The 27,243-nt window shown below is 39.1% G+C and overlaps 1 protein-coding gene across 2 annotated transcripts in view; it reads left to right on the top strand.

Annotated features, from left to right (window-relative positions):
- The window catches only part of pmfbp1 (polyamine modulated factor 1 binding protein 1), a 791,959-nt gene extending 776,653 nt beyond the window's left edge, over window positions 1-15,306 (top strand). For both annotated transcript variants that reach the window (XM_087995767.1, XM_087995768.1), the window contains one exon: window positions 12,978-15,306. In XM_087995767.1, coding sequence (XP_087851893.1) covers window positions 12,978-13,071 — 94 coding nt within the window. In that variant the 3' untranslated portion in view covers window positions 13,072-15,306. The remainder of the gene's footprint in view (window positions 1-12,977) is intronic.
- Window positions 15,307-27,243: the final 11,937 nt, after the last annotated feature.

The raw sequence follows: 27,243 nt of genomic DNA on the forward strand, positions 1-27,243 counted from the left end.
AAGCTTGATTTAAAGTTGGGGATAATTCAAAGGATTGTCTGCTCATGAAGAAGATCCAAAGTTAAATACCTTAGCACAGGCAATTCACACTGAAGCTGAGGCTGAAGGAGTCCAAAGTGTTATCACATTAAAAACAGAGAAGCAAGGAAGCAGAACCAGCCTCATAGACCTGTGGATGAGGAATGGATGGTTGTTCAGCGGATTGCAGTATCCCCAGATATTACGGGTAACTCATGAAATTCTTATAGCAGGACATGGAGGAATATGGAAAATCTTTCATTGTCCCTGTCATCCTCTATGACTCTTACCACTTGACATATTTGCTCTTTCTCATTTCTTCTCTGTGATGATGTCACATCAACATGTCCACATGATATAATTGATTTTTCTTCTTGCAATCAGGGCAATCCATCAAGTAAGTCACTTAGGACTGAATTGAGGTGGAACGTCTTCACCCAGAGAGTAGTGAATCTATGGAATTCCCTGCCCAGTGAAGTGGTTGAGGCTTCCTCAGTAAATATTTTAACATAGATAATTTTCAGAACAGTAAAGGATTAAGTGTTATGATGAGAAGGCAAGTAAGTGGAGCTTAGGCCACAGAAAAATCAGCCGTGATTTTATTTAATTGGCAGAGCAGGCTCGAAGAGCCAGATGGCCAATTCATGCTCCTAGCTCTTATGTTCTTATGTTCATTATCTACTAACTATAAATGTATATATATGAATATTTGTCTTTGTTACACCAAATGAGTTACATCAGTATTGAGTGATACTATTTGGTTTTTAAGATGCCCAGATATGTTACAAAGACTTATGAATCAAGTTGTAGCTGAGACTAAGTGACTGTAATTTATTTAGATGACCTTGCGCTATGCAATAATACATGGTAAGAACATTAAGACAGCAAGAGGACCAGTTTATGAAATTGAAGTTTGCTAGCTTCATAATAAATCTGGCCAAAAGTAAATTTACAAAAGCAGAATAACTTAACTATAACGTGATAGAAGACAAAAATTAAGATTCTGATCAAATTCCTCATTCCCAACACTAAACAGGAAATCATTAGATATTTATGAATGGGTGGGTTTAATTGGAAATTAGTGCCTAATTTCAACATGATAGTTGTACCATTAACACATTTGAAATGAAAGAAGCAAAAGTGTTATGGTCAGCAGAATGGCAAGCAGCCTTTGAGGAGCTGAAGGCAATCCTAATAAGTGAACTGGTGTTGGCCACCCTGACTTTACCAAATCTTTCAAAATGGCAATTAATGTTAGTGATTGGGAATAAATTAAGGCCTACTGCAAAATGATGAGTTGGGAATCAAGAAGCCAGTGGGATATTAAAATTAAATTAGAGAAAATAGTCCACAGTAGAAAAGGAGACTTTGGGACTATTATTGACTCTTAAACATATTGAAGTCTATGTCTGACATGGTTGCAATGAACTATGAATCCATATCAACTATAATCTATTTTCATTTTTTAAAAGTATAAAACCCAAAATGCATGATTATTCAGATGATGTTTAGTTATGCAACCATGCAATATAAGGATTGTTCACAATGATTGTAAAGATAATGTGATGGCAAACACATTGTCTACTAAAAATCAAAAGTGATTAAATAAGTTAAGAATTTAAGTGAAAGGTTATAAAAACTGTATATGACACGCATAAGAAAGGACAGATGGATGCAAGTTTCATGTTGTCTTTGTGTCATATACCTTGTGATGAAACACATTTTGAAATGGCATTTAATCTTTCCTAAGGATAGATACATGTAAAGACCATTTTTGCTATGAACTGTGGACTTACAAGAATGGGAAATGATACAGCTTCGAACTAAGGGAACTGGGAGAAAATACTGACATTTTAAAGAACAAGTTACTGGAACTCATTGTAAGATGTATCTATAATATTACTTCATTCAAACAGTTGGGAGGAATGATAGACACATTGACTTCATGCTTGTATGTTCAGGAAAACTTTGCTCAGGATAGTAACAACTACTTAATTTTTACCTGGGCTATTAGTAACAACACTGTATGTTGACAATAAAGCTGAAGCTTCTAACTTGCAAAGTGAACACACCTAAACCTTTCTTTCTGTCCTTCCTATGTGAAATAGTAACAAAACATCTGCTAGTAGCTGTTGTCACTCACCACTCCTCTGTACACTGCTTTCTGCAATTGTCCTTGTTGAGAGGAAAATGGGGGACAAGAAGCATTCAGAGGCATTGAAAGGGTGAATGTTCAACCACTGAAAGAAAGACTGATATCTTCATGTTATTGGTGAAGAACCATAAAAGGCCAAAAGAAAGTGCTGGGTTCCTAAGAAATAGGGAACGAGTCTACAATCTTTTAAAAATCCAGCTTTATTTCTTCTTATTCGTAGACTACATAGTTGCAAGTTGAGACTTCTGGATATAATCGTGCCTCTTACTTACATTTTTACTTGATCCTCCACAAATAACAGTCAGTACCTTCAGTTAATCTATTCCATGATGTCTTCCCGTGAAATCCTCGCAAACTGTGCCCAACATCCTAACTACAAGATCTAGGCAACAGTCTGTTGGTCACGTACTTCCATATCTGCTTTGAACCAATCTTTTCAGTCTCAACCACATCTGCAATTCGGTTTCTTGCAATAATATTTATACATTTAATCCTTGTTAAGTTGTAGCTTAATCACACAATTTTCAATGTACTACACAGAGAGCAACCCATCAATGTCTGTGAACCAGGAATTGGTGCCAGAATAATGCTTCTCTGATATTTTCCCCATCCATATTACTTATGTCTTGTCTGCTTGTATTGCACTTTTTAAAATAAAGGATAGAGTTTAAATTGTTGAATTACAAACTAGTAACCATGTTTTGTTCTTGTTATTGTTTGAAGACAGTTTAATTATTGTAAATAGTTATGTTCTTGGTATTCATATGCACAGTCTTTTAACCTGATTGATAGCTAAGTAGTATTTGGCAATTTAGTGGGTAAATCACATTTTCACATTTGTGATCACTCCAAGAATAGTGAGGCTTAATTTCCAATGTGCTCCAGTAAGCATAATTTTTAAAATTGTAACTATCACTTCACACAATCTCCTTGATTTAAAGTAGTAACTTTCTTTTATAATCTACAGTCCAAACGTAAATGAAAGACAAAGATGTGGATCTTTACAATCTTTGGGAACCTGGAATAACTAGTCTTCTGTCACAGACCAGTAAATTATCCATGAGTTTGAAATGCTGTTGGTACTCAATGTATCTGCTTCCAGTCAACTCACTGAACATTTAGTCTAGTCATCCTTCAACATCTAATGAATGGTATCACAGATTGGCCACTCTTTTGTTTTTATCAAACCTAATTGAGGTTCTTTTGATTTACTAACCACTGCTTTTTTCTTAACTATACAAACCATTTCTTTTATGTCATGATACATAATCTTAACAGATTTCTTTGCTTAGATTCACAGAATCATACAATACAGAAGAGGCCCTTAAGGCCCATTGAGCCTGTACTACGAAAAAATACACTATGGCCTACACTAGTCCAATTTTCCCACACTGGGCCCACAGCCTTGAATGTTATGCTGTGATATTTCCTTTAATTTCTACATGAGTCTCGGAAGCCCAATAAAATCTTCTACCAGTTACCCTGTGATTTGACAACTGTTTGTGTTTGGACTGGATTTTGTCTTAGAACTATTGGGATGCTTTCAATCCTGTTAAGGATATTGAAGGAGAAAGTGGGGACTGCATATGCTGGAGATCAGAGCTGAAAATGTGTTGCTGGAAAAGCGCAGCATGTCAGGCAGCATCCAAGGAGCAGGAGAATCGACGTTTCAGGCATGAGCCCTTCTTCAGGAATGAGGAAAGTCAAGGATATTGAAGCCCAAACCATGCATATTGGATCAAATCTGAGGAGCTTAGATTGTGAACTATGTAAACACTTTAAACTACCTTGTGCATCTCCTATTTCTTGTAACTTGTACTATTCTTATGTTCTTGACAGTTATTCCACTTATACCACTTAGTGTCATCTATTGTAGCTTTTACTTCATCAGCAATGGTAACTAACAGTATACTAACCTCACCATTTGCAAACATCAAATTAACAGGATGTACATTGATATAAATAAGTGCTGTCGTTAGAATCATCAATTTCCCCTATGAATGCCTTAGATATCTTTTCTAAGGTATATTGCTCCACTGTATGGAGCTCTTAGCATATTAAGCATCCTCCTTTTCTTCAGTTCCATAACTGTCCTACTTCTGTATTTAGAGTCATAGATTCGTACAGATATGCAGCATGGAAATCATCCAAATGAATCCACCTGGGGGAAAGACTTGGCCTATCCATGCCATCATGATTTTATAAACCTCTATGAGGTCACCCTTCAGCTTCTGATGCTCCAAGAGAAAATAACCCCAGTCTATTCAGTCTCTCCCTATAGTTCAAACACTCCAACCCTTCCTTTTCTGAAGATTTACAACATCCTTCCTATTAGCAGGGAGATCAGAATTGTACACAATTTTCCAATATTGACCTAACCAATGTCCTGTACATTTCCTCCCAACCCCAATGCTCAATGCACTGACCAATAAAGGCACGCATATCTCCTGGGACAATTACCTTTCTTCATTATCCTAACTACCTGTGACTCCACTTTCAAGAAACTATGAACCTGCACTCCAGGACCTTACCATTAAGTGTATAAGTTCTGCCCTGATTTGCCTTTCCAAAATGCAGCAATTCACATTTATCTAAATTAAACTCCATCTGCCACTCCTCAGCCCATTGGCTCATCTGATCAAGATCCCATTGTACACTAAGGTAATCTTCTTTGCTGTCCACTACAGTTTGCTGTCCAAACTTACTAACCATACCTCCTATGTTCACATCTAAATCATTTATATAAATGATGAAAACCAGTGGACCCAGCACTGATCCTGACCACAGGCCTCCAGTCTGAAAAGCAACCTTCCACCACCACACTCTGTCTTCTACCTTTGAGCCAGTTCTATATCCCAATAGCTAGTTCTTCCTCTATTCCATGTAATATAACCCTGCTAATTGGTCTACCATGAGGAACCTTGTTGAATGCCTGACTGAAGTCCACGTAGATGACATCCACCACTCTGTCCTGATCAATCCTCTTTGTTACTTCTTCAAAAAACTCAAAACTTAGTGTTTGATTTTGAGGCAATTCTGTATATTAAGAGTTTTCTCCAGAATGTTCAATCTTATGTTAAATATGGCCCCACTCTGATCTTGAATCTCTATAGATATATTATCGTTCCTTCCATTTCTTCTGAAAGTAATTATGCTTATTTAATTATTGTAGAGTGTCCTAGACTCTGTACAGTATTTTGTTTATTTATAATTTTTTAAACTCTGTATTGCAGTAATATTGCTTAAAGTGCTTCAATAATGTTTTGAATTGTAATATTGTATCTCTGTATTACTTCCTATGTGTTCATGACTCTTTGAAGGGTCTTCCCATCTTTTTTAACAATCAAAATTATGATTGCCCAACTTTTTAAGTGCCTTCTTTACTGCTCAAGATGGAGTTTCCTCAGTTCCTCCTGAGCAAAAACCTTGTTTCCCATTTTTCACAGTCTAAAATATCAAGCACTTCCTTCTTCACAAAATATGAAAATGTTCTTTGGCTTCAGCCCCTATAAATCTTGACACCAAAATCACAGTTTAATTAATGAGTTCCAATCCTTTTAACATTTAGTTTCTGTTGAATTGCCTTCTGCAAAAATCTTTCACCAGAATTCTCTAAAAATTCTAAATCCATCTTAGATAAATTCTGAGGTCTTCCCATTTCTTTATAACCACTTTAAAATTTCTTTTCCTGGCCCTTTCACTCTTTCTTTCAGATGCAACTGGTGGAATCAAATCTCAGTGGCTGCAGTGTTCATTATGAGAGATGAGAACTCTCTTGACTTCCTTTGCTTAGGCTTTGTATTCATAAAGTTATTCCCTTTGCCCTTTGAAATTTTACATGTGCAATCTTCTCCTGCTGCCTACAAAACTTCCTTCAATAGGCAATGGTCTTTTACTGGGTGTGGTTAGCTTTTCTCTCTTTTCTTAACCCACAAGCATTCCCTTTCTTCTCATTTTTCTTGTGAAAGTCCTGTTTCTCTTTGGCTACTATAGTCTCTGTTTGTTGATAATCACATTTTAGCTGCATGTATTCCTAAAGCAGTAGTGCTCTTAAAGTGTTAAACCCATTTATTTTCGATATTTTATTTTCTTCTGGTTTTTATTCTCCTCACAGATGAATGTCTCAGCATGGAATTTGATCTGTGTTATTGCTCACAATGTGGCATAGTCTGATTACCCCTATTGGCACCTCATGATATCTGCCACCATGTGTTTAGAGTAACAATTGTTTGAGTCACCAATCCTCCTATCCAATGATCTGTGATAGAGCTTTTAGTGGGGAGGCACTATTTTTTAAACAATAAAGTGGTATCCAGTGTGATAGCTATACATATAACAACATACTGCTTGACAGACATAATTACTGGGACTCTTTAGAGCTGGTCCCTAGAATGGCAAGTATAGAACTTACTGTCTCCACCTACAGATTTGGTTAGAGACAAATAAACTGAAGATGCTGAAATCCAAAGTAGACAGACTGGAGGCTGGAAGAACACAGCAGGCCAGGTAGCATCAGGAGGTGTAGAAGTCAATGTTTCGGGCGTAACCTTTTTTCAGGACTGGGGTGGGTGTAGGGGGAGCTGCACAGAATACAGTAAGCTAGGTTGGAAGAGAGGCAAGTGAACCTCTGTCTCACCTGGTTCACCAGACAAAGGTTCACCAGCTCTCTGCATCAGGTGCTCCCAAAGTTGTCTTCTCTACATTCGGGAGACCAAACATAAACTTAGGGAACGGTTCGCCGAGCATCGCAGCCAGGCCCACAGGGCCAACTGGACCTCCCAGTCACCACCCAGTTTAATTCCCCTTACAACTCCCGTTCTAATATGACCATCCTTGGCCTCCTCCATTGCCACAACAAACCAAACCACAAATCGGAAGAACAACACCTCATCTTCCGCCTGAGCAGCCTACAGCCCGGGGGACTCTACATTGAGTTCACCAATTTCAAATAACCTCCCTCCCAATCCCCCAACTCCCTTCCCAGTCCCTCTCCCTCCCATCCACTCCTTCCAGCCAACAACCAGATTCATTCCTTACATTGACCAACCAGGTCATACCCTCTATCTGTCTTCACCTGTCCCCACTTCACCACCCTGCCACCCCCTTTATCTGCAGCTCTCACGATACCCACCCACAGTCCTGAAGAAGGGTTACACCGAAACGTTGACTTCTCCACCTCCTGATGCTGCCTGGCTTGCTGTGTTCTTCCAGCTTCCTGCCTGTCCACCTACAGACTGTCTCTGGCATCAACAGAATGGCTGGGGCTCAGTGTAATGTGAACATGAATTCTTACAGAACCATTACCTAATACAGCAACAGTTAAGCTCATATTTAAGGACCAAAGAGTGGTTGACTGCCTGCCACTACCCCATCACAATTAAAACCTAAATGGGTAAGTTTGAGGAAGTTTTGGGTTCAGAATGTGATTTTTGAGACTCAAGTTCTCCCAGCCAATATAAACACTGCAGCTGTGTTAGGTTAGTAGGGGCAATATTCCTAAATCTGGCAATAATTAGAATCTAATTGGCACTTGGATTAGGAAGTAAAGATGTTGATAACAGTACTGACGTTTAGGTCAGTTACATTGTTGTCCAATATACAAGATGCATGCTGTGACATCTTCATGTCATAACTAATCTGAGAGTATTTAATTCTGATAGCAAGTACAATGCATGCTATTTCTACAGTTCACAATCACTTTGATCACGAACCATGAAAAAAACAATTAGATGTCACAAAAAATGTCACATTTCTAAATGTTTCATTTGAATATTGCTGCAATTATACCACCTCTTAAAGTGTTCACATTTTAGAATTGATGACTTATCTATGCTGTCTATTTTATACTCAACAAATGATGCTTTTACCATGTTGAGCACTTTAATATCAAATGGCTGCATATATTATAAATAATGACAGGTACTTAGGAAAGCTGTTAAACAAATCTGTCTTAGTTAATAGCACTCTTCTTACTTGCAACTGCCTTTCTTAATTTACATCAAACATATCCAGAAGCAATAAAACATCACTTACCTGTAACAAACACTGGTGCAAATCGCTTGTAGTTCTATTTTATGCCAAACATATTATGCAAACAAATCCCAAGGCATTTTTAAAAAATCATCATTGCATATGGAATAGAACACATTTAGTGCAGTATAATTGTATCTTATCTGAATAGTGCAGAATATTTGTGATCATTTTCAATTATGTGAAAGATGTGTATTACAGAAATACTCCCCACATCTTCAGAATATTTTCATGGTATAGTATCAAAAAGAGAGATGAGAGTGTGACAGATGAAATATTTTTTTCTGACTCAACTTGTGCTATTGGTTTTGACTTTATAGATTGCCTTCTTGTTTTAAGAATGAACAAAGCAAAATCCATTTCATTTTCATTCTCTGGATTAAATGAGATACACTTTTACATCAACACTTTCTGCAGTGACAAGTCCAAAAACAATAAAAGGCTGTACACATTTTAACCAATCTTCCCTTCCAATTATATTCCTGCATTCAAATATCTTAACCTTTTAACCAACCAATAAAGGGCATAGACCCCAAAACCAAGAAGAAAAAGGCAAATTAAGGAAATTACTTTGATTTCCTTTCACTGACCTTGACCTCTCCTTTCTACACATATCACTGTTAGAAATGATCATCAATATGCACTTGCCCTATCTTATCTTTCATTTGCATGTTGAATTTATATCTAAAAAGCTTCATTCCTTTCTACATGGGACAAAAACGACAGAAGAATCTGGATTTTCTGCAGAGTAGAAAGGAATTGCAGAATGCCCAATATTGATTGATTGATTTATTGTTGTTACATTTACTAAATTACAGTGAAAATGACTGTGTTGCATGCTATTCAGGCAGATCATTGCCAGACTCTGAGGGAAATGCCTAGGAAACTGAAGATTACAGTGGGCAATTCTGCTCACTTCGTACCCTCTGAAAGTATACATTTAAATCAGAGAAGTCAGAGAATCCTGCTACAGTTTATAGCAACCCAGGAAAAATTAGACAAGTAAAAACCTCGTCTAATTAAAATTTTTAAACTGATTCATGACTTACCAAGCAAACGTCAGCCAAACCTTAATCAAACCCCTTAAACCTCCAGACCAGCCTCTTGAGTTCCCCAGGGCCTAACGATTCAATCTCTCTCCCAGGGACCTAGCAACCCTTACCATCACCCCTGATCCCAGCATCCCACCGCCATATCTGGACCCACTGGATCTGACAATCCCTCTCCACCAGCCCTCTTCCCTCGACCTGACCAACCTGCCAGACAACTGACATAATCCCCATCTTCCTGCAATCCACCCACCATCCATCAGGGAACTGACAACTTCCCTATCCCGGGATCAAGCACTGTCATCTCCTGAGAATCTTAATCCCAAGATCCGGCACACCCGTTCCTATGTAGTCAGAGCTGCCAGGTCTTCTTCCCCTTGCTGGCCACAACACTCCTCTAATATACGCCCTGCCTTGCCCAACCCAACGCAACCCAAGCTACCTTAAACACCCTTCCCACTTTGCATCATAGCAGCCCACCCACCTGCAACCCTTACAATCAATCCACCTGACAACCACACACCTAGTGCCCTTGCCTATCACTATACCCATCTGGCCCCCTACTTACCTAGCACCTTGATTATTCCCTACAGTGTGGAAACAGGCCCTTCGGCCCAACTAGTCCACACCGACCCTCCGAAGAGTAACCCACCCCATCCTATTTCCCTCTGACTAATGTACCTAACACTATGGGCAATTTACCATAGCCAATTCACCTGGCCTGCACATCTTTGGACTGCGGGAGGAAATAGGAGCACCCGGAGGAAACCCATGCAGACACGGGGAGAATGTGCAAACTCCACACAGTCACCCGAGGCTGGAATCGAACCTGGGACCCTGGTGCTGTGATGCAGCAGTGCTAATCACTGATCCATGGTGCCGCCCCCACCTTATCCACCTAAAATTCTTCCCACCAGGTACCCTAACCTTATACTTGACCTAAATATGAAAACTTTCATAGGAGCAAACAAAATGCCTGCCTGCCTGCGCTGCTGGGTACTTAGATCTCCAAGTACAGCAATTAGTGCTGTGAAGAAAGGAGTATGGGTGTGCCTTCCTCCAACTATCCTGCATTATGAAGAGGTCATTAGGTTAAAAATATACTCCTCATTTTTGCAGAATCCATGACCAGAATCTTCTGCTAAAACTGGGGAGATATTTCTCAATGGAAAAAATAGAAAGAAAGTGGCAGTCTGACTATCACTACCATTCGTCAGAAAATCTGGCTCTAGATTCCCTGCAAAGGCTCAGAATGTAATGTACTGGTCTCCCCATGACAGGAATTTAAGCTTTCAAGCTCATTCTAGGCGGTATTTAATCACAGAAAAACTGATTTTGATAGTTAGTTCTCAAAATGCCAGTCACTTTTATTTTACTATCAGTAAAAATTAAAGCTATATGCTTCAATGAGTATGGGGCATATTTCAAACCCATGACTTAAAATGGAAGAAATCATTGTTCCTAGCTCTATCTGGTCAACTCAAATTTGAAATTACAGGTATCAAAGGGCCCAAAGCCAGCCATGTTCTTTAAAGATGCAAATCAACCTTAATGATGTTCTGAGCATGTTACAGCACAGGAGAAGGCTATTCTGTTTAAACGTCCATAATTGTTTTCTACAATATGACTTAACCTATTCCTGCTCCCTTTCATTTTCCCTTTCACACAGCAGTTTGTTTTCTTCAATTAATTGAACAATTCACTTTAAAGGCCACCCCCCATACTTTCAGGCAGTGCATTCCAGATCCTAAAGACTCACTGCTTATAAAGATTTTCCTCATGTCACCATTGCTTCTTTTGACAATCTCCTTATATCAATGTCTGGATCCAGATCCATCTGGTTATCAGAAAAGCCGTTCCCTTCTTATTTTGTTGAAACCTTCATGAATGTGCTAAAACCCATTGTCAAATCTCCTTTTACTCTTCTTTCCAAGGAGAACAATGCCACCTTTCCCATCTACCTCATGAATCTTTCATCCACCCTCTGTAATGTTTTCACCTTTTTAAAGTGTGGTCCTCAGAACTGGCACAATATTCGAGTTTAAGCCAAACAGTTTTGTAGGTTTATCATAATTACTTTGGGTTTTTTTGTGTTCTCTGCACTATTTGTAAATAGAATCCTATTTGTTTTGTTAACCATTTTCCTAATCTTTCCTGTAACTTTCAATGATCCATGCACCTCTACCTTGGTCTCTCTGTCTTCCACCTGCATTAGAAGTGTACTCTTTATATTGCTTCTCCTGTTTCTTCCTACCAAAATGAATTGCCTCACACTTATCAGCATTAAAGTTTATCTGCCACTCATCTGTCTGTTTCAATACCGTCTTGAAGATTAACACTCTCCTCCTCACAGTTTGTAATAGTTTAAGGTTTGTATCATCTACAGATTTTGAAATTTTGCACCATACTTAATCTGGGTCATCAATGGATAGAGGGTCCAACAGTGACCCCTGAGGAACCCCTCTACATACCTTTCTTCAGTTCAATAAATAGCAATTCACCACTGTTTCCTAGCACTAAGCCAGTTTCGTATCCATGATCCTCCTGTCCATTTTATTTCATAGATGCTGACGTTGCTGACAAACAGCATTACCCTCATCAATCTTGTGTTATTGCATCAGGGCCCAATTGCTATTTTTGTTTGATTCATGAGCAAAGATCTCAGGATCCAGACACAAAGCTAAAAGAGACTCTAGTAGTTGTAGACACCAAATTTTTTTAAATAGACTTCCTATGACCAAGAAGAGTGCATGCACTGCCCTAGGTTTTCATCCCTTTTGAATAATTAAATCTCCTGCCTGGAAATTCAATGCATCTATCTCACACTGTGAAACATTCCAACATGTTCATTATAATGACCTCTGTGATATCTGTTTTAACGACTTGTTGAGATATTTTGCTATCACTCACACTTGGGAAAGAAACTCATTGTGCTATGTTCCTGCCAGATGTAAACATCTATAATTCAAAGTACCGGGTGCTTTTTCTTACCTGTAACCAAAAAACTGTAAGCATATCTGAAGCTTTGAAGTGACTATTTTGCCCCAGCCTTATTTCACATAGTGCAATTATGTACTCTTTTATGGTAAATGTATCATATAGCGTGTCACAGAAACAAATTTCAAAAGCATATCTTGACATCTTTTAATGCAACTTAGTCATAACAATGTGTTTATAATCACATTCTTTTATTCTCCAGTGCCGATTTCACTGAAAATAATAAATTTATGGATTATGCCAAAGAAATTCTGATATATATTAGCCAAAGACAATAGTCACAATGATTTGTTTGATTCCAACAATTTTTATTTTTACAAGCTATTTTTAGTTTTTAAGTGAATCTTCACACATATTTCAAAGTAGTAAAAGTCCTATGTAAAATAACTGTTCTTTCTATCCGTATCTGTGAATTCACAAATGCCTTCTAACCAGCAAGCTCTTTCACCACAGTAATTAACTTCTAATTGATCTCTGAATCCATGCTATAGGTAGCAGTTGCAGGATGTGACTTTGAAGACCAGTTCGGATTCATTCAATTCTAACCACAGCAGTGTGAATGTTTTATAATGTCAAGTGTATTAATTGTAATTGTATCATCCACGTTATCTAGAGGAGCCTCCTGGTGATTCACTGGTGGGTTAAGAAAGTAAGTGAAAAATTGAGTGATTGTCAACATCTCATAGAAAAATATTTACTTAATTTGCATTTCTTTTTATTTCCTATAGCTACAACTCACTGCGGTCAATGAGGAGAACCTTCAGCAGCACAGGGAACCTGAGAAAGCTCAAGCCTCTTGCTGCCAATTGGAATTTTGATTAGACAGCTGTACCCTGAGAGTCCAGATTGAGCCAAGCCACCTTTACCTGTTCAGCCACCGATGTATTTCAAGAAGATTTTTAATCTTCGTTGTAATATTCTGAAACATATAATGAATGATCATTCCAAAATAAAGGGAGAAGTTAAGTGCAAGAAGACTGGATTTAAGACTGGATCAATAGGCCTGACAGCTCAGGCACAAGTAGGAGACCACTACCGAGACTAAGGGAAATTAAATTGGCTGAAGGCCCAAACATATGGAAAATGAGTAGGAACCCACCTTATACCCTGCCTGACGTTCTTATCCATTGGAATTCAAGTTCCACCAATTAGGGCTGTTAAACGTCAGTAGCTCAATGGCCAAATTTAGTAGTGCATTTTATAAATTGATTCATTTCCAAACTTCCCTCTAACTAAGAATCTCCTTGATTTGCATAGATTTCATCAGACCCAAGATGGGGTGAAATCAGACATTGACAGTAAATGGGTACAAGTTCAGTTTAGGAACATGGTTCCCACACGATTGCAAACACTGAGTATGTCCCTGGCCACTTGTTGAAACCAAAGGTCAAGTCCTTGAATAAGCCAAGGGCCATCACCTACTTTAGGACCTTATCTGGATTAGAATTTGCCTTGAATATTGTAAAGGATAAGGGGTTGCTGCATTTAAAATATCCCAGCAGTAACCAGCAGTGGTCCTTCATTGTAGCTGTGGGCCATCACCAAAGGATACAAAAAAATCATTTATAAAAGCTGCAGGCCACAGTTATCAGGCCATAGCTCTTCCAATTGAATGAAATCTGGTACCTTCTTCATTCTTTAAACACCCCTCCTGCTTAGATATTTCCAATGGAGTTGACAAAGAATAGAAGTGATTATGAAAATAATCTAACCCTTAAACAGTTATTGGTGAAAGTGATTGCAAAAGTAAAAGTTTCTGTTTTGGTCTGCTTGTTGCAAGATTCTTAATACACAAGGCTAGTATGATACTGTGTGACATTGGTAAAATTAGAGTTTTTATTAATATTGTACTGAAAAAGAGCAGTTTTTTTTTAAATATCAGAATCCAAAACAAAGTAATCACTTAAGGAGTCCTTTTGGTGGTCTTTGTATCCTACAGTTCGAACCTTACTAATTGTCTTTGTTTAAACTGTTCAAAAGCTCATGTATTTGATAATATTATCGTTGTATCACTTGACTCAAATATCTCAACATGTACCTCCTGGCAACTCACCAGGAGAGGGAGAATCCATTTAGTCACCTAATCATACTTTTTTCCAAGAAGCAGACTGAGTCATCAAAAGAAATAACAATTGTCAGTTCTTAATGTCATGATGTTTATGGCGAACAAACTTTAAATTATTTCCCAATTTAATTGGCTATTGCTAATGCTCTTCTACTATCACCACTTTGTTGTCAATTTGTGTTTTGGATCTCCCAATCTCCTGCCATAATATCAATGGAAAAGTCACTGAAACATGGAAAGGACAATATAAATCCATCCACAGAAACTCATTTCCATACTCAGTAAGGGCCAGGGGTTACTAAATACTACTTATTGTAGTTACTTGTATTTAATTTTTATTTATTTTAATATTTTAATTGTATTAACTGATACTAAAATCCCCTGCTGGTCCAGTGGTTCTCAACTCAGGATAGCACACAGGTGGTACTGAATGTGTATCTTTGTACAATGAAAGGAAGAGAACTGTATCCTTCATGTAGGATTTGTGCCTGCAGCAGAAAGCATATTCCTTGCTCAAATCTTCACATATTGAATGCACGTCCAAATAAGCATTTAAACTAGATGAATTTTTCATTTATCACCAGTTATCTACTTAACTTATTAATAGAGTTTCAGTCTGTTATAAATAAGAGAAATCAATTTGAATAATTTTTAAAGTATCTTGTAAAATTATTATATAAATCTTTAACTATGAAGAGGCAAACTTTATTCTCTTGCCAATGGTCAGCATTCAGTATGATAATAGATGTTTTCATCATATGTACAATACTGTTTTGCACATTGCAGACTTTTGTAACATCTTTATATCTTTAACATGTGCGTGCCACTTAGTCCTGTCTGTAGGCTCTACAGAACTTAGCCTTTATCTTGAAATTGAGACTTTTCCAAGCACTGCGAGTGTCATAATGAACTGGCAATCAAACAAACCTCCAACCTATTAGCAAATAAATGATCAGCTAATAATCCTGTGTGTTTTGTAATTAGATAAAGCAAGCTTATTGGAGTCATTTTATAATCTGAATGTTCTCATTCGATTTTGTGCAATATTTTCATATGCTAAAATCTCAAAGCTATTTGAAAACCATTAGGGCCCCATTGCTGATTAATATCATTGCAGGATAACAATGTACAGGCACATATTTGCTACAGGAGGGATCTTAATCTCTACACTACCCTTAAAAATTTGACAGCAGTCTAGATAGTACATTCTTGCACAGTGTCTGTTAATCAAAGGATATGATAGGCAGGTTTTGTGCAGTAAGTAGCCATTGCTGCATGAATGGTATCCAATTTGCTGTGGGTTTAATTTTTCTTATTTCATCATGAGATGTGACATTACCAGTAAGACCTTTTGAACCACGATAGTCCATGTGGTGTAGGTACATTTGTTTAAGAGATGAAGAAAAGAGTTTCAGAATTGTAACCAACTCACAATGTTAGATTGCTGACATAGTTCCCTAGTCAGGAAGGTAAGCCTGTGTGACTTGGAGGAGGACTTGCCCAGTGGTGGTCTGCTGCCTTTCTTCTCGGCTGTCAAGAAAAGGAATCAAGCCCTGAATATGATCCAATGACTGTTTTAGCCCGCCCTTCTCAACTTTTCCCCACGAAGTAATTTCCTCATCCCAGGAATCAGTCTAGTGAGCCTTTGTTTTATCTTCTCTCAGACAAGTATATCCTTCTTAAGGTAAGATCAAAAGTATGCACAAAAATATGTACCAAATCAAAGCACTGTTAATCAAGAATTGTCCTTCGCCATGCATGTGGTGGGTAGGGAACCAAAGTGAAACACTTCTCAGGGCAGATATGTGGCATAGCTTGCATTTAATTGCACATTTGTAAACATATTGTGGTTTAAGAACCAAGCTCCACAAGTCCTTAGTGTCATCTCATCTTCCAGACTATGGGAGTGTTAATCTTTCCCTAACATCCAGTCGAACCTAACATCTTCCTGTTGTTGAGTGTGGGACAAACACGTACTGAAAAGTCTTCAAATGATTGAAAACATTCACCTTTTATCAGCAACAGCAAAAGGGAAGAAGAAAAAAAATAAGCAAAAGCAATATTTGCTTCTGGGAACAGACAAGGACCACTTTCCTTTCAAGTAGCAACAAATTTACAGCCAATGAGTGATCCCTGCATCCAGCTCATATTTTTTGTAACCAGATGTAAGTTAGGTCCAATCTGCTTTGTTATATCTGATGCTGCACCGTTCAAGCATACAGAAGATGATGTTCCTCTTAATCAATGTCATCATCTTTGTCCTTGGAAAACTGCTACCCGTCTCCAGCTCTTCATATCCCCTCTGCCTGCTCCAGTTGTGTAGAGCACAGCATGCAAGGATAATGTGGCACACTCTTTCTGAACTGTACTGCAAGCTTTCCCTCAAAACCAAATCAAGAACTATAACCTCATCTTCAGCACACTGATCATGACCCCCATGATGACCCTGCTCAAAGAATAGGCACATTGTGTTGAGGCTCAGCCTCTATCACAGGATTGTATAACGGAGTCAGCAGTCATGGTTGCAGAGGGTAGGCCTGTCTACCGGTAATATTCCTTGCAAGGCACCCATTCATTGATGGTAAAGCATAATCTTCCATAGAGTGGACATGTATGACTCTGACAAGGAAGGCCATAACTGCTTCTACCTTTGACATGGGACCTTATTCCCATGAATGTAGCATAAGCAATGTCATGCAAATAGTGTAAGAGATTGTAAGTGCTGAGTGATTACTGATAGTTTGCACTCCCCATCACCCTTATCGCCAAAGAAAGGCAGCATTGCATATAAAATCACGTTGGCAAATATTTACAGTGCAACATGAGGGCAAATCAGTTTCGTGTGCCTGTACAGCCTGACCTCTTGGATTATCTTTGTGGTTATGGCCCACAAGGGCCAGTTTTAAGGTTGCATGAGATTACTTTTGCTTCATTGAGTTATCTATCTTCAGATGGAATATCATGGTCAAGATTTGCCTATAACGAGCATTTGTACACCACTAAGTTGGACACTGTCTGCGTTTCATATGCAGGATTTATGATTACAGATAACTCCAACCTATACTGTAAAAGTGCCTGCAACTGCCCTTGCTCACAAATAGAGCCAAAGTACTCAGAACAGAACAAAAACACATTTTTTTCAAATCCTAGTGCACATGTATTTTTGTATCAGTATGAAGGCATTACAGATCACACTTGGCACAGTAAGGTAAATGCTCACTGAACTTTCTCATGTTCCCACATATTTCTTTGAATTACAGCCTTGTCTTAGTCCAACTATCTTGCTGCATTAGTTACCCATCAAATTCATGGTGGCAGTGACCTTTGAGAAACACCCCTCCTGCAGTAACCCATGTTCTCCAATATACCATCATCATTCCCCCACTTTACAATTAATGTCCATTCTGCATCACAACATGCTGCTTCCAATCCTCAGAATTGACTTCCCCAACTTCTCTACCACAATAGTGGCCCCTGATGACTGCCTTTGACTTCCATTGAGTTGACCCCCTCCCCCTCAAACACTAATCATAATCCATTCGCTTGACTGACTTGAATGGTCTCAACCAATGACTGACCAAACCCTAACCTAATGACTGGCTTATCACACACCCCTGGGCTGGGTGCTTTGGACCTGCAGAACTGATTGTTACCTACTCCCCGGACTTTAGTGATACTGACTCTCTGATTCAGACAGCCCAAGCAGCCGTTTGAGCATGTCCATCACATAGATTGATGGTGAATAATGTCCTTGACCCAGGACCTTCAGAATAAAGGCTGGGTCTGACTGAGGACAACTCTCCTTAAACATTTGATTGACACATATGCAGTGTGTTGGCGCATAATGCAGCTGTGAGGTTGACATGGCATGGTAACATAGCAACACATTCACCCCCTGTACTGACTACTCTTAACAATCATGAAAAAATGCCTAGCTTTGTGTTTGCACTAAACAACCGGGCAAAACAGAAATCATATGAGCCTTTAAGCTCTGCTGAGGGGGCAATGTGCAATAGGTTAAGGCAGAGATGCTGTAAGCATCCAAGTAAACACAAAGTGAGTCAGCAACAAGACAGCAGGCAAGAAGCCTTAAGATGCCCTGGTCAAATCCATCATATGGATCGAGAGTGTGGTGCTGGAAAAGCACAGCAGGTCCGGCAGCATCCAAGGAGCAAGAGAATCGATGTTTCGGGCATGAGCCCTTCATCAGGAATGAGGAACACTCTTGACTCTGATCTCCAGCATCTGCGGTCCTCACTTTCTTCTAGTGCATCATATGGGTGCCTGTCTCCACGCACAAAATGTCCTGGCAGCCAGCAATCCAATGAAAGGTGTCAGAGCATTCCAAGATGCAGCATTAACATGCGGAATGTATTGTAAGTAAGTTGGAGGTGTGTCATGAAGCTACAGTGAGGCTGGTGCATGACTGACGACAATCTCTGCAGATGGGGGTATGTGGAGTCACTGTCCACGGGGTCCTAAGATGTTGGGGTCTGCTGTCTAAGTCAGAGACCCAAAGGTGCATGCAACGTGCTGGAGTTCCTGTTACCTGCTCTGACTTACATGCTGGGAATTGTTGCCATCTAGTGTCTATCCTCAGCATATGAGAGAATATAAAACTGCATATAATGAGGCAAGATTCAGCAATAATAGTTGGCTAATGCATGCAAATTTCACAAGTGTGATTCGAATCCCACCATTCAAAACCTGGTTGATGAATTGAAATTTCTTTCTTGACATCAAGAATCTAATTTCTGCTCATCTCACCATATTTTCCCATCTGACTTGTTAATGCCCAAATTGTTCAATGGCTGTGCAGCTTCTGCCCACTGTGTTGATCAATGTAAAGCACTTTTTACCTTCAAAGACTATAATCCTATCATGAATTATAAGACCATAAGACCATTCAGCCATCAAGTCTGCTCCACCATTCAATCATGGCTGATATGTTTCTCACCTTCATTCTCCCCATAACCCTTCATCCCCTTACCAATCAAGAATTATTACATCATGTTTGTGGTACTGAACTAGTTAGAACCTATTAATGTGAAAGTTGCAAGTTATTCTTGTTCTGTTGTTTGTCCATTAACCGATCTACCATGAAATATTACCCCAATCACATAAGTCCTGATTTTGTCTAAATAAACTCTTGCTTGGCAGCTTATCAAATGCTTTTTGAAAATTTGAATGTAATGCATCTATAGCTGTTATCTACCCTACTAGTAATGACATCAAAACAAATAATTTCCATTTCATAAATTTATAGACTCTGCCCAATCACATTTATGATTCCTACTTCTGATGCTTTCTCTTCTTTCTTCTGAGCATAACCTAGTTATAGTTGCTACAATTCAATCTATGCCAACCATTTTAAAATCTAGAGAATTCTTTAAGATCAAAACTAATTCATCAGCTATTTCTAAAGCCACCTCTTTTGAAACCCTAGAATGTAAGCCATCAGGTCCAGAAAATTGTTTGACTTTTAATCCCATTAATTTCTGCTTTGCTACTTCTCACTAGATCTTCAGTCTTCCATGATTTTTGGAACATTGTCTGTTAGCCACCAATAAGACAGATATAAAGTGTTCATTCAATGTCATTGCCAGTTCTTTATTCTCCATTATAATTTCGCCTGTTGTGAGGACTTTTGTTTGTTTTCACAATGCTGGGACAAAATACTTCAATAAACATTCAGTATGAATGTATAAGTGACAAATCTACTGCAAATTTAAATGGGAGGTAGTGCACCATGGTTGGTGGAATAAAGAAGGCCCCTGCTTCTCCACTTCTTGGAAAGAGCATAAACAAAATAGAGGAGTAAAGGAAACATCAGGTTACAGATTTGCAAATCAATAAAGTAGCAATGTAGATGGGCAAGGCCATAAAAACATGGAAGTAAATTACTGGGGTTTATTTGTAGAGAAATAGAATTGAAAGTAGAGTGACTATGTTAAACTTGCATAACACTTAAAAAGTATTGTGCACAGTTCCACTCTCTATTTTACAAAGTGATAAAGATGCACTGGCAAAGGTGAAGAAACAGAATTACAAGTATGATCCAAGACCTCTATGTTAAAAAGATTTTTTCTAACTTCTCTTGATTCTTCTGCTGAGAATCCTGACACTATGTCCCATTAATACTTATTCACTACTAATATTATTGTCATCAATAGGGAAGAAGTACATTAGGAACATGATATTATTGTTGGTTGACCCACTTATGTGATACATATGGAGTGTGTACTTCAAAATTAAGCTCATTATCTTTTTTCTGCTGCATCTTTTCATCAGCAGAACTATTCTGGTTTCTTTTTTTTTTGCAGTGTTTAAAACAGAATCCCATTTGACAGAATAGGCTAACTCCTGAAGCAATTAAACACCTATAACAGTGACAGCCCTAAAGCAATTTTTTTTTCTCTCAACCCATTAAAGCTGAATAACAGACACCAATTATTAGAATCTAACACAGATGGTGTTTTTTAAAAAAAACTTAACTGGACTGAATGATTGCCGGTAGAGCTGTCTCTTTTGAAACTTAACAACTAACCAACTTATTCTGATGCCTCTTCACTGTTCCTACAACATTCGAGCTGGGATGGACTCACTATTAGGTTTTTGTTGAATCTAATCTGTCGGTGTGAATGAAATGTACTGAACAAGGCTATCTTGGTCACAGAAAATTGAGTATAAAGGCTTAAAATAACTGGATACTTTAATTTGCTCTAATAATCAAGCCACTAGTGACCACATGAAAGCTTTTATGATGTCACCAGTGTGTACATGAATGCATCACCATGTTGTGGTGTTCTGCATCTTGCAGCAAGCCAGATCAGCCAGTCACCTGCTTAGCAGCTCATTGCCTACTGTTGCAAAGTGTCAAGCTCAAGCGGGTAGACCGGTATGGAGATTGTCTTGTTACGATGTATAGTACACCAACTTCAACAAGCACAGTATTCTTTCTACCACCACCTGAGAAGAAGCGAACCCATAGGTCAATTTCGATCCAATAGTTCTAAGCATAGTTTTATTGTTCTAGGCTAAGGTGTTACTACATCACATTTAGTCATTAGTCATGGTCATTGTTTTGTAGCTGGGGCTAAGCAGTGTAAAATGTATTCAGCTTGCCTCATAGAGGTATTCAGGTCATGATCTATGCTTGGGTAACTGGTGCAACTATTATATCTAAAATGGTATGCTAAAAAGTTAACCGATAAAATAGTCAAAAAGTAATCCATAAATTCCATTTTGCAGAAGAGTCTTACCAGACTCGAAACATTAATTCTGTTTATCTTTCTCCATAGATGCTGCCAAAACAGCTGTGTTACTCTAACATTCTCTGTGTTTGTTTCAGATTTCCAACATTCACAGGATTTTGCTTTAAAACCTAGTTGTAATCTGTATACACTAAGTGGAATAGTCATGGGTGAGAAGAAAGACAGAGACCCTTGGAAACTTAGTAATTATTCCACCAGCCCAATAATGCGCTCTGTCTGCATACAGTTCAACGCAATCTTGATCAATTGGTTATTAGACAGTAGACAATAGGTGCAGGAGTAGGCCATTCTGCCCTTCGAGCCTGCACCGCCATTCAATATGATCATGGCTGATCATTCCTAATCAGTATCCTCTTCCTGCCTTATCTCCATAACCCTTGATTCCACTATCTTTGAGAGCTCTATCCAACTCTTTCTTAAATGAATCCAGAGACTGGGCCTCCACTGCCCTCTGGGGCAGAGCATTCCACACAGCCACCACTCTCTGGGTGAAGAAGTTTCTCCTCATCTCCGTCCTAAATGGTCACCCCATATTTTTAAGCTGTGTCCTCTGGTTCGGCACTCACCTTTCAGCGGAAACAGAGTGTCCGATCCTTTCATAATCGATATGTCTCAATCAGATCCCCTCTCAGTCTTCTAAACTCAAGGGTATACAAGCCCAGTCGCTTCAGTCTTTCAGTGTAAGGTAATCCCACCATTCCAGGAATTGACCTAGTAAACCTATGCTGCACTCCCTCAATAGCCAGAATGTCTTTCCTCAAATTTGGAGACCAGAACTGCACACAGTACTCCAGGTGTGTTCTCACCAGGGCCCTGTACAGCTGCAGAAGCACCTCTTTGCTTCTATACTCAATTCCTCTTGTTATGAAGGCCAGCATGCTAATTGGCTGAGGAGTAGCTGATGGAATTTAATTTGAATAAATGGAAGGTATTGTATTTTGATAAAACAAACAAGGGCAGGACTTACACAATTAATGGTAGGGCCCTGAGTAGTGTGTAGAACAGTGAAACGTAGGCGTTCAGGTACATAATTCTTTGAAATTTGCATCATATCTGGACAGGGTGGTTAAGAAGGCATTTGGCACGCTTGCCTTCATTGCTCAGACCTTTGAGTACAGGAGTAGAGGCAGTAGGGACCTTTGAGTACAGGAGTTATGGGATGTGAGGTTGAGATTGTACAGGATGTTGGTGAGGCCTCTTTCAAGTATTGTGTACAGTTCTTTTCACTCTGCTACAGGAAGGATATTATTAAATTGGAGATGGTTCAGAAAAGATTTACCAGGATGTTGCCAGGAATGGAATGTTGGAGTGAGAAAGATAGGTTGGATAGGCTGGGATGCTTTTCACTGGAGCATAGGAGAGGGATGACCTTATTGAGGTTTATAAAATCATGAGGGGCATAGATAAGATGAATAGGAAAGGTCTTTTCCCTAGGGTGGAGGAGTTCAAAACCAGGGAGCATATTTATAAGGCATAAGGAGAAAGATTTTAAAAAGAACATGAGGAACAACTTCTTTTACAAAAAGTGTGGTTTGTATATGGAATGAACTGCCAGAGGAAGTGGTGGATGCAGGTACGGTTGCAACATTTCGTAGAAATTTGGATAAGTACATCCCCTTTGGGGATGAGCAACCATAACATGATAGAATGTTTTATCAAGATGGAGAGTGAGGTGGTTGATTTGCACTGGGATGCTGAATCTTAATAAAGGAAACTAGGAAGATATGAGACATGAGTTGGCCCTCATAGATTGGAGAGAGTTACTTAAACAGATGACACTGGATCAGCATTAGCAAACATTCAAGGAATGTATGGGGGACCTGCAACAACTGTTTATTCCTATCTGACACAAAAACAAAATGGGTAAGCAGGCCAGTCCATGGCTTATAAAAAAAAATTAGAGATAGTATCTGATCCAAGGAAGAAACATACAGATTGGTAATGAAAAATAATAGGCAAAAGGAGGACTGCAGATGCTGGAAATCAGAGTCTAGATTAGAGTGGTGCTGGAAAAGCAGATGAGAACACCTCAGAACACTTCAACCCCGGGGCATCAATGTGGACTTCACCAGTTTCCTCATTTCCCCTCCCCCACCTTACTCCAGTTCCAACCTTCCAGCTCAGCACCATCCTCATGACCTGTCTTACCTGCCAATCTTCCTTCCCACCTATCCGCTCCACCCTTCTCTCTGACCTATCACCTTCATCCCCACCCCCATCCACCTATTGTACTCTTTGCTCCCTTCTCCCCAGTCCCACCCCCGTCCCATTTATCTCTTCACCCCAGAGGTTCCCTGCCTTCATTCCTGATGAAGAGCTTTTGCCCAAAACGTCGATTTTCCTGCTCCTTGGATGCTGCCTGACCTGCTGTGCTTTTCCAGCACCACGCTAATCGAGACCAAGAAAAATAATATGTTTGAGAATTGAGAACAGTTTAGAATTTAGCAAAGAAGGACCAAGGGATTGATTAAGAAGGGGAAAATACATATGAAAGTAAGTTTGCAGGGAAGATAAAGACTGAAACTAAGAGTTTCTATAGGTATGTGAAGAGAAAGAGATTGCTGAAGACAAATGTAGGTAACGCATAATGGAGGACAAAGAAATGGCTGTGCCCTTGAATATACACTTTGGCTCTATCTTCACTAAAGAAGACACAAATCAGATACCAGAAATGTTGGAGAATGCAAGATTCAGTGACAGGGAAGAACTGAAGGAGATCAATATTACTGGAGAAATGGTGCTGGGAAAATTGATGGGATTGAAGGTAGATAAATCCCGAGGGCCTGATAATCTATATCCCAGAGTAATTAAGAAAGTGGCTCTCGAAATAGTAGATGCATAAGTGGTCATCTTCCAGGATTCCATAGACTCTGCAGATTGGAAAGTAGCTAATGTCACTCCAATATTCAAAAAGGGAAGTAGAGAGAAACCAGGAAATTATAGACCAGTAAGCCTAACATCAGTGGTGGAGAAAATCTTGAATCCATTACAAAAGACTTTATAGCAGAGCATTTAGAAAGCAGTGGCAGGATCAGACAGAATCAGCATGGATTTACGAAGGAGAAATCATGCTTGACAAATCTGTTGGAATTCTATGAATATGTAACTAGTAGAGTTGACAAAGAGGAGCCAGTCGATATGGTATATTTGAACTTTCAGAAAGCATTTTAATGTGCAAGATTAAAAAGCGTGGGATTGGGGGAAGTGCATTGAGATGGATAGAAAATTGGTTGGCAGAGAGGAAACAAAGAGTAAGAATTAATGGGTCCTTTTCAAATTGGCAGGCAGTAACTAGTGGGGTGCCACAGGGATCGACGCTGGGACCCCAGATAATCACAATGTATACTAATGTTTTGGATGAGAGAACAAAATGTAACATCTCAAAGTTTGCAGATGATACCAAGTTGGGAGTGAGGGTGAACTGTGACAAGGATGCAGAAATTCTTCAGCATAATCTGGACAGGTTGGGTGAGTGGGCAAATCAACGGCAGATGCTGTATAATCTTGACAAATGTGAGGTTATTCAACTTTGGAAGCAAAATCAAGAAGGCAGATTACTACCTGAATGGCTGTAAATTGGGAGAGGGGAGTGTGCAACGAGACCCGGAGGTCCTTGTACATCTATCGCTGAAGGTAGGCATGTAGGTGCAGCAGGTCGTAAAGAAGGCAAATGGTATGTTGGCCTTCATTATGAGAGGTTTCAAGGACAGGAGCAGGGATGTGTTGTTGCAGTTATACAGGGCCCTGGTGAAACCACACCTAGAATATTGTGTGCAGTTTTGGTCTCCTTTTATGAGGAAGGATGCTCTTGCTCTCGAGGAAGTACAGCGAAGGTTTACCAGGCTGATTCTGGTGATGGCGGGACTGACGTATGAGGAGAGATTGACTAAGTTAGGATTGCTTTCACTGGAGTTCAGAAGAATGAGGAGGAGATCTCACAGGGACCTATAAAATTCTAACAGGAGTAGACAGGATAGATGCGAGGGGGCTGTTCCCAATAGTGGTTGTGTCCAAAACCAGGGTCACATTATGAGGATTCGGGGTGAACCATTTAGGACAGAGATGAGGAGACATTTCTTCACCCAAAGAGTAGTGAGCCTGTGGAATTCATTACCACAGGAAGTAGTTGATCCCAAAACATTGAATGTATTCAAGAGGCAGATTGATATAGCACTAGGGGCGAATGGGATCAAAGGTTTTGGGGAGAAAGCAGAATTAGGCTATTGAGTTGGACAATCAGCTATGATTGTGATGAATGGTTGAGCAAGCCTTCTCCTACTTCTATCTTCTATGTTTCTATCTATTGGACAGATTTGAAGGGATATTGGCAAATGCAAGCAAGATGGACTAATTCGGTTGGGAACATGGTCTGCGTGGACTAGTTGGACCAAAGAGTCTGTTTCCATGCCGCATGACTTTATAGCAATCAGTATACAATTAAGACTGGTAAGTTCCCTTTTGCTTACAAAGGTGCAATACTGCAAGTACTTTACTGGGGACAGCATCAATCAATCAATTTTGTTCTTTGAAGATGTTGAGATTGTACCTGTGGTCTCAGGAAATACATCCATATTTGTCAGAACTAATTCTCTATCCCTAACATCACCATTTTGAGGCTTTCTGATCTTAGAAATTCTGAAACCCAAATCCTAGAATTAGATTATAAATAGTAAACTGAGTGGTTTGCTGAAATATTTCAGAACACGTTTAAGAATCAACCATATTGCTGTCAATCTGGAGTCACAGGTAGGCGAGATCAGGTAAGGAAACCACATTTGGTTTCCCAAATGGTAATTAGTCAACCAAAAGCATTTTTAGAACAATGTTTTAATAGCCACCATTTGATTAGTGTTTAATCCCAGATTTATTATTTGAATCTAAATTCCACCATTGCCTCCTCTTTTAAAGCACTTGCGCAACCAACCCTGACAGTTCAAAAATTTGTGTACTAACCCTGTTCTCCTTCTGTTCCTGCACACCTTTTAAAGATATGTCATGACTTTAAGACATATCTTAAAGCCTAGTGATAATGTAATTCATCTGCACATCACTGAGCATAAATGGAGCAGTGTGGATGGTGTTTGTTCAAACAAGACGCAGAAGGATAAGTGAGATAAAACTGGAAGTCTCACATGAGCAAGTAGACATGAACACACAAGGAAGGTGGATCAGTCTTTACCTAAAGTCAGAGCCTGGTATAGCTTTGATTACCATGCATAACTGTATTTAATATTAATGTACAATAAATGCTGTTACGTTGAAGTCTAGGCATGAAGACCTTTGTGACTTTGCTTTCTCCTTGTCCAGTCTATTTTGAAACTATACTCATAGCGTGCCATCAAATCACATGAGAAAGAGTACCCTTTGCATTATATTGCCTGTACCTCATTCTTTCTGCAAAACTACATCACATCACACTTCTTTAGCTGATATTTATTCTGTCATGCCTGATCATCCTAGCAGTCTATGTTACACAAACCTATGTAAAAATATTTCATACATGTCATTCAACCAGTGTAAGAGAACCTAATATTCACTACCTCATATGGAATTCCTTTTTTTTTCAATATACGACCATGGTTTACACTGGGAATATAGAGCAAAATGTTCTCAGCCCCTCAATGTAACTAAGTGAAATGCTTATGGTTTGAATGC

The sequence above is a fragment of the Chiloscyllium plagiosum genome, unplaced genomic scaffold (assembly GCF_037043375.1).
Source record: "Chiloscyllium plagiosum isolate Xiang-an unplaced genomic scaffold, Cpla_swu_hap1 HiC_scaffold_17, whole genome shotgun sequence".
In the NCBI taxonomy this organism is placed as follows: Eukaryota; Metazoa; Chordata; class Chondrichthyes; order Orectolobiformes; family Hemiscylliidae; genus Chiloscyllium; species Chiloscyllium plagiosum.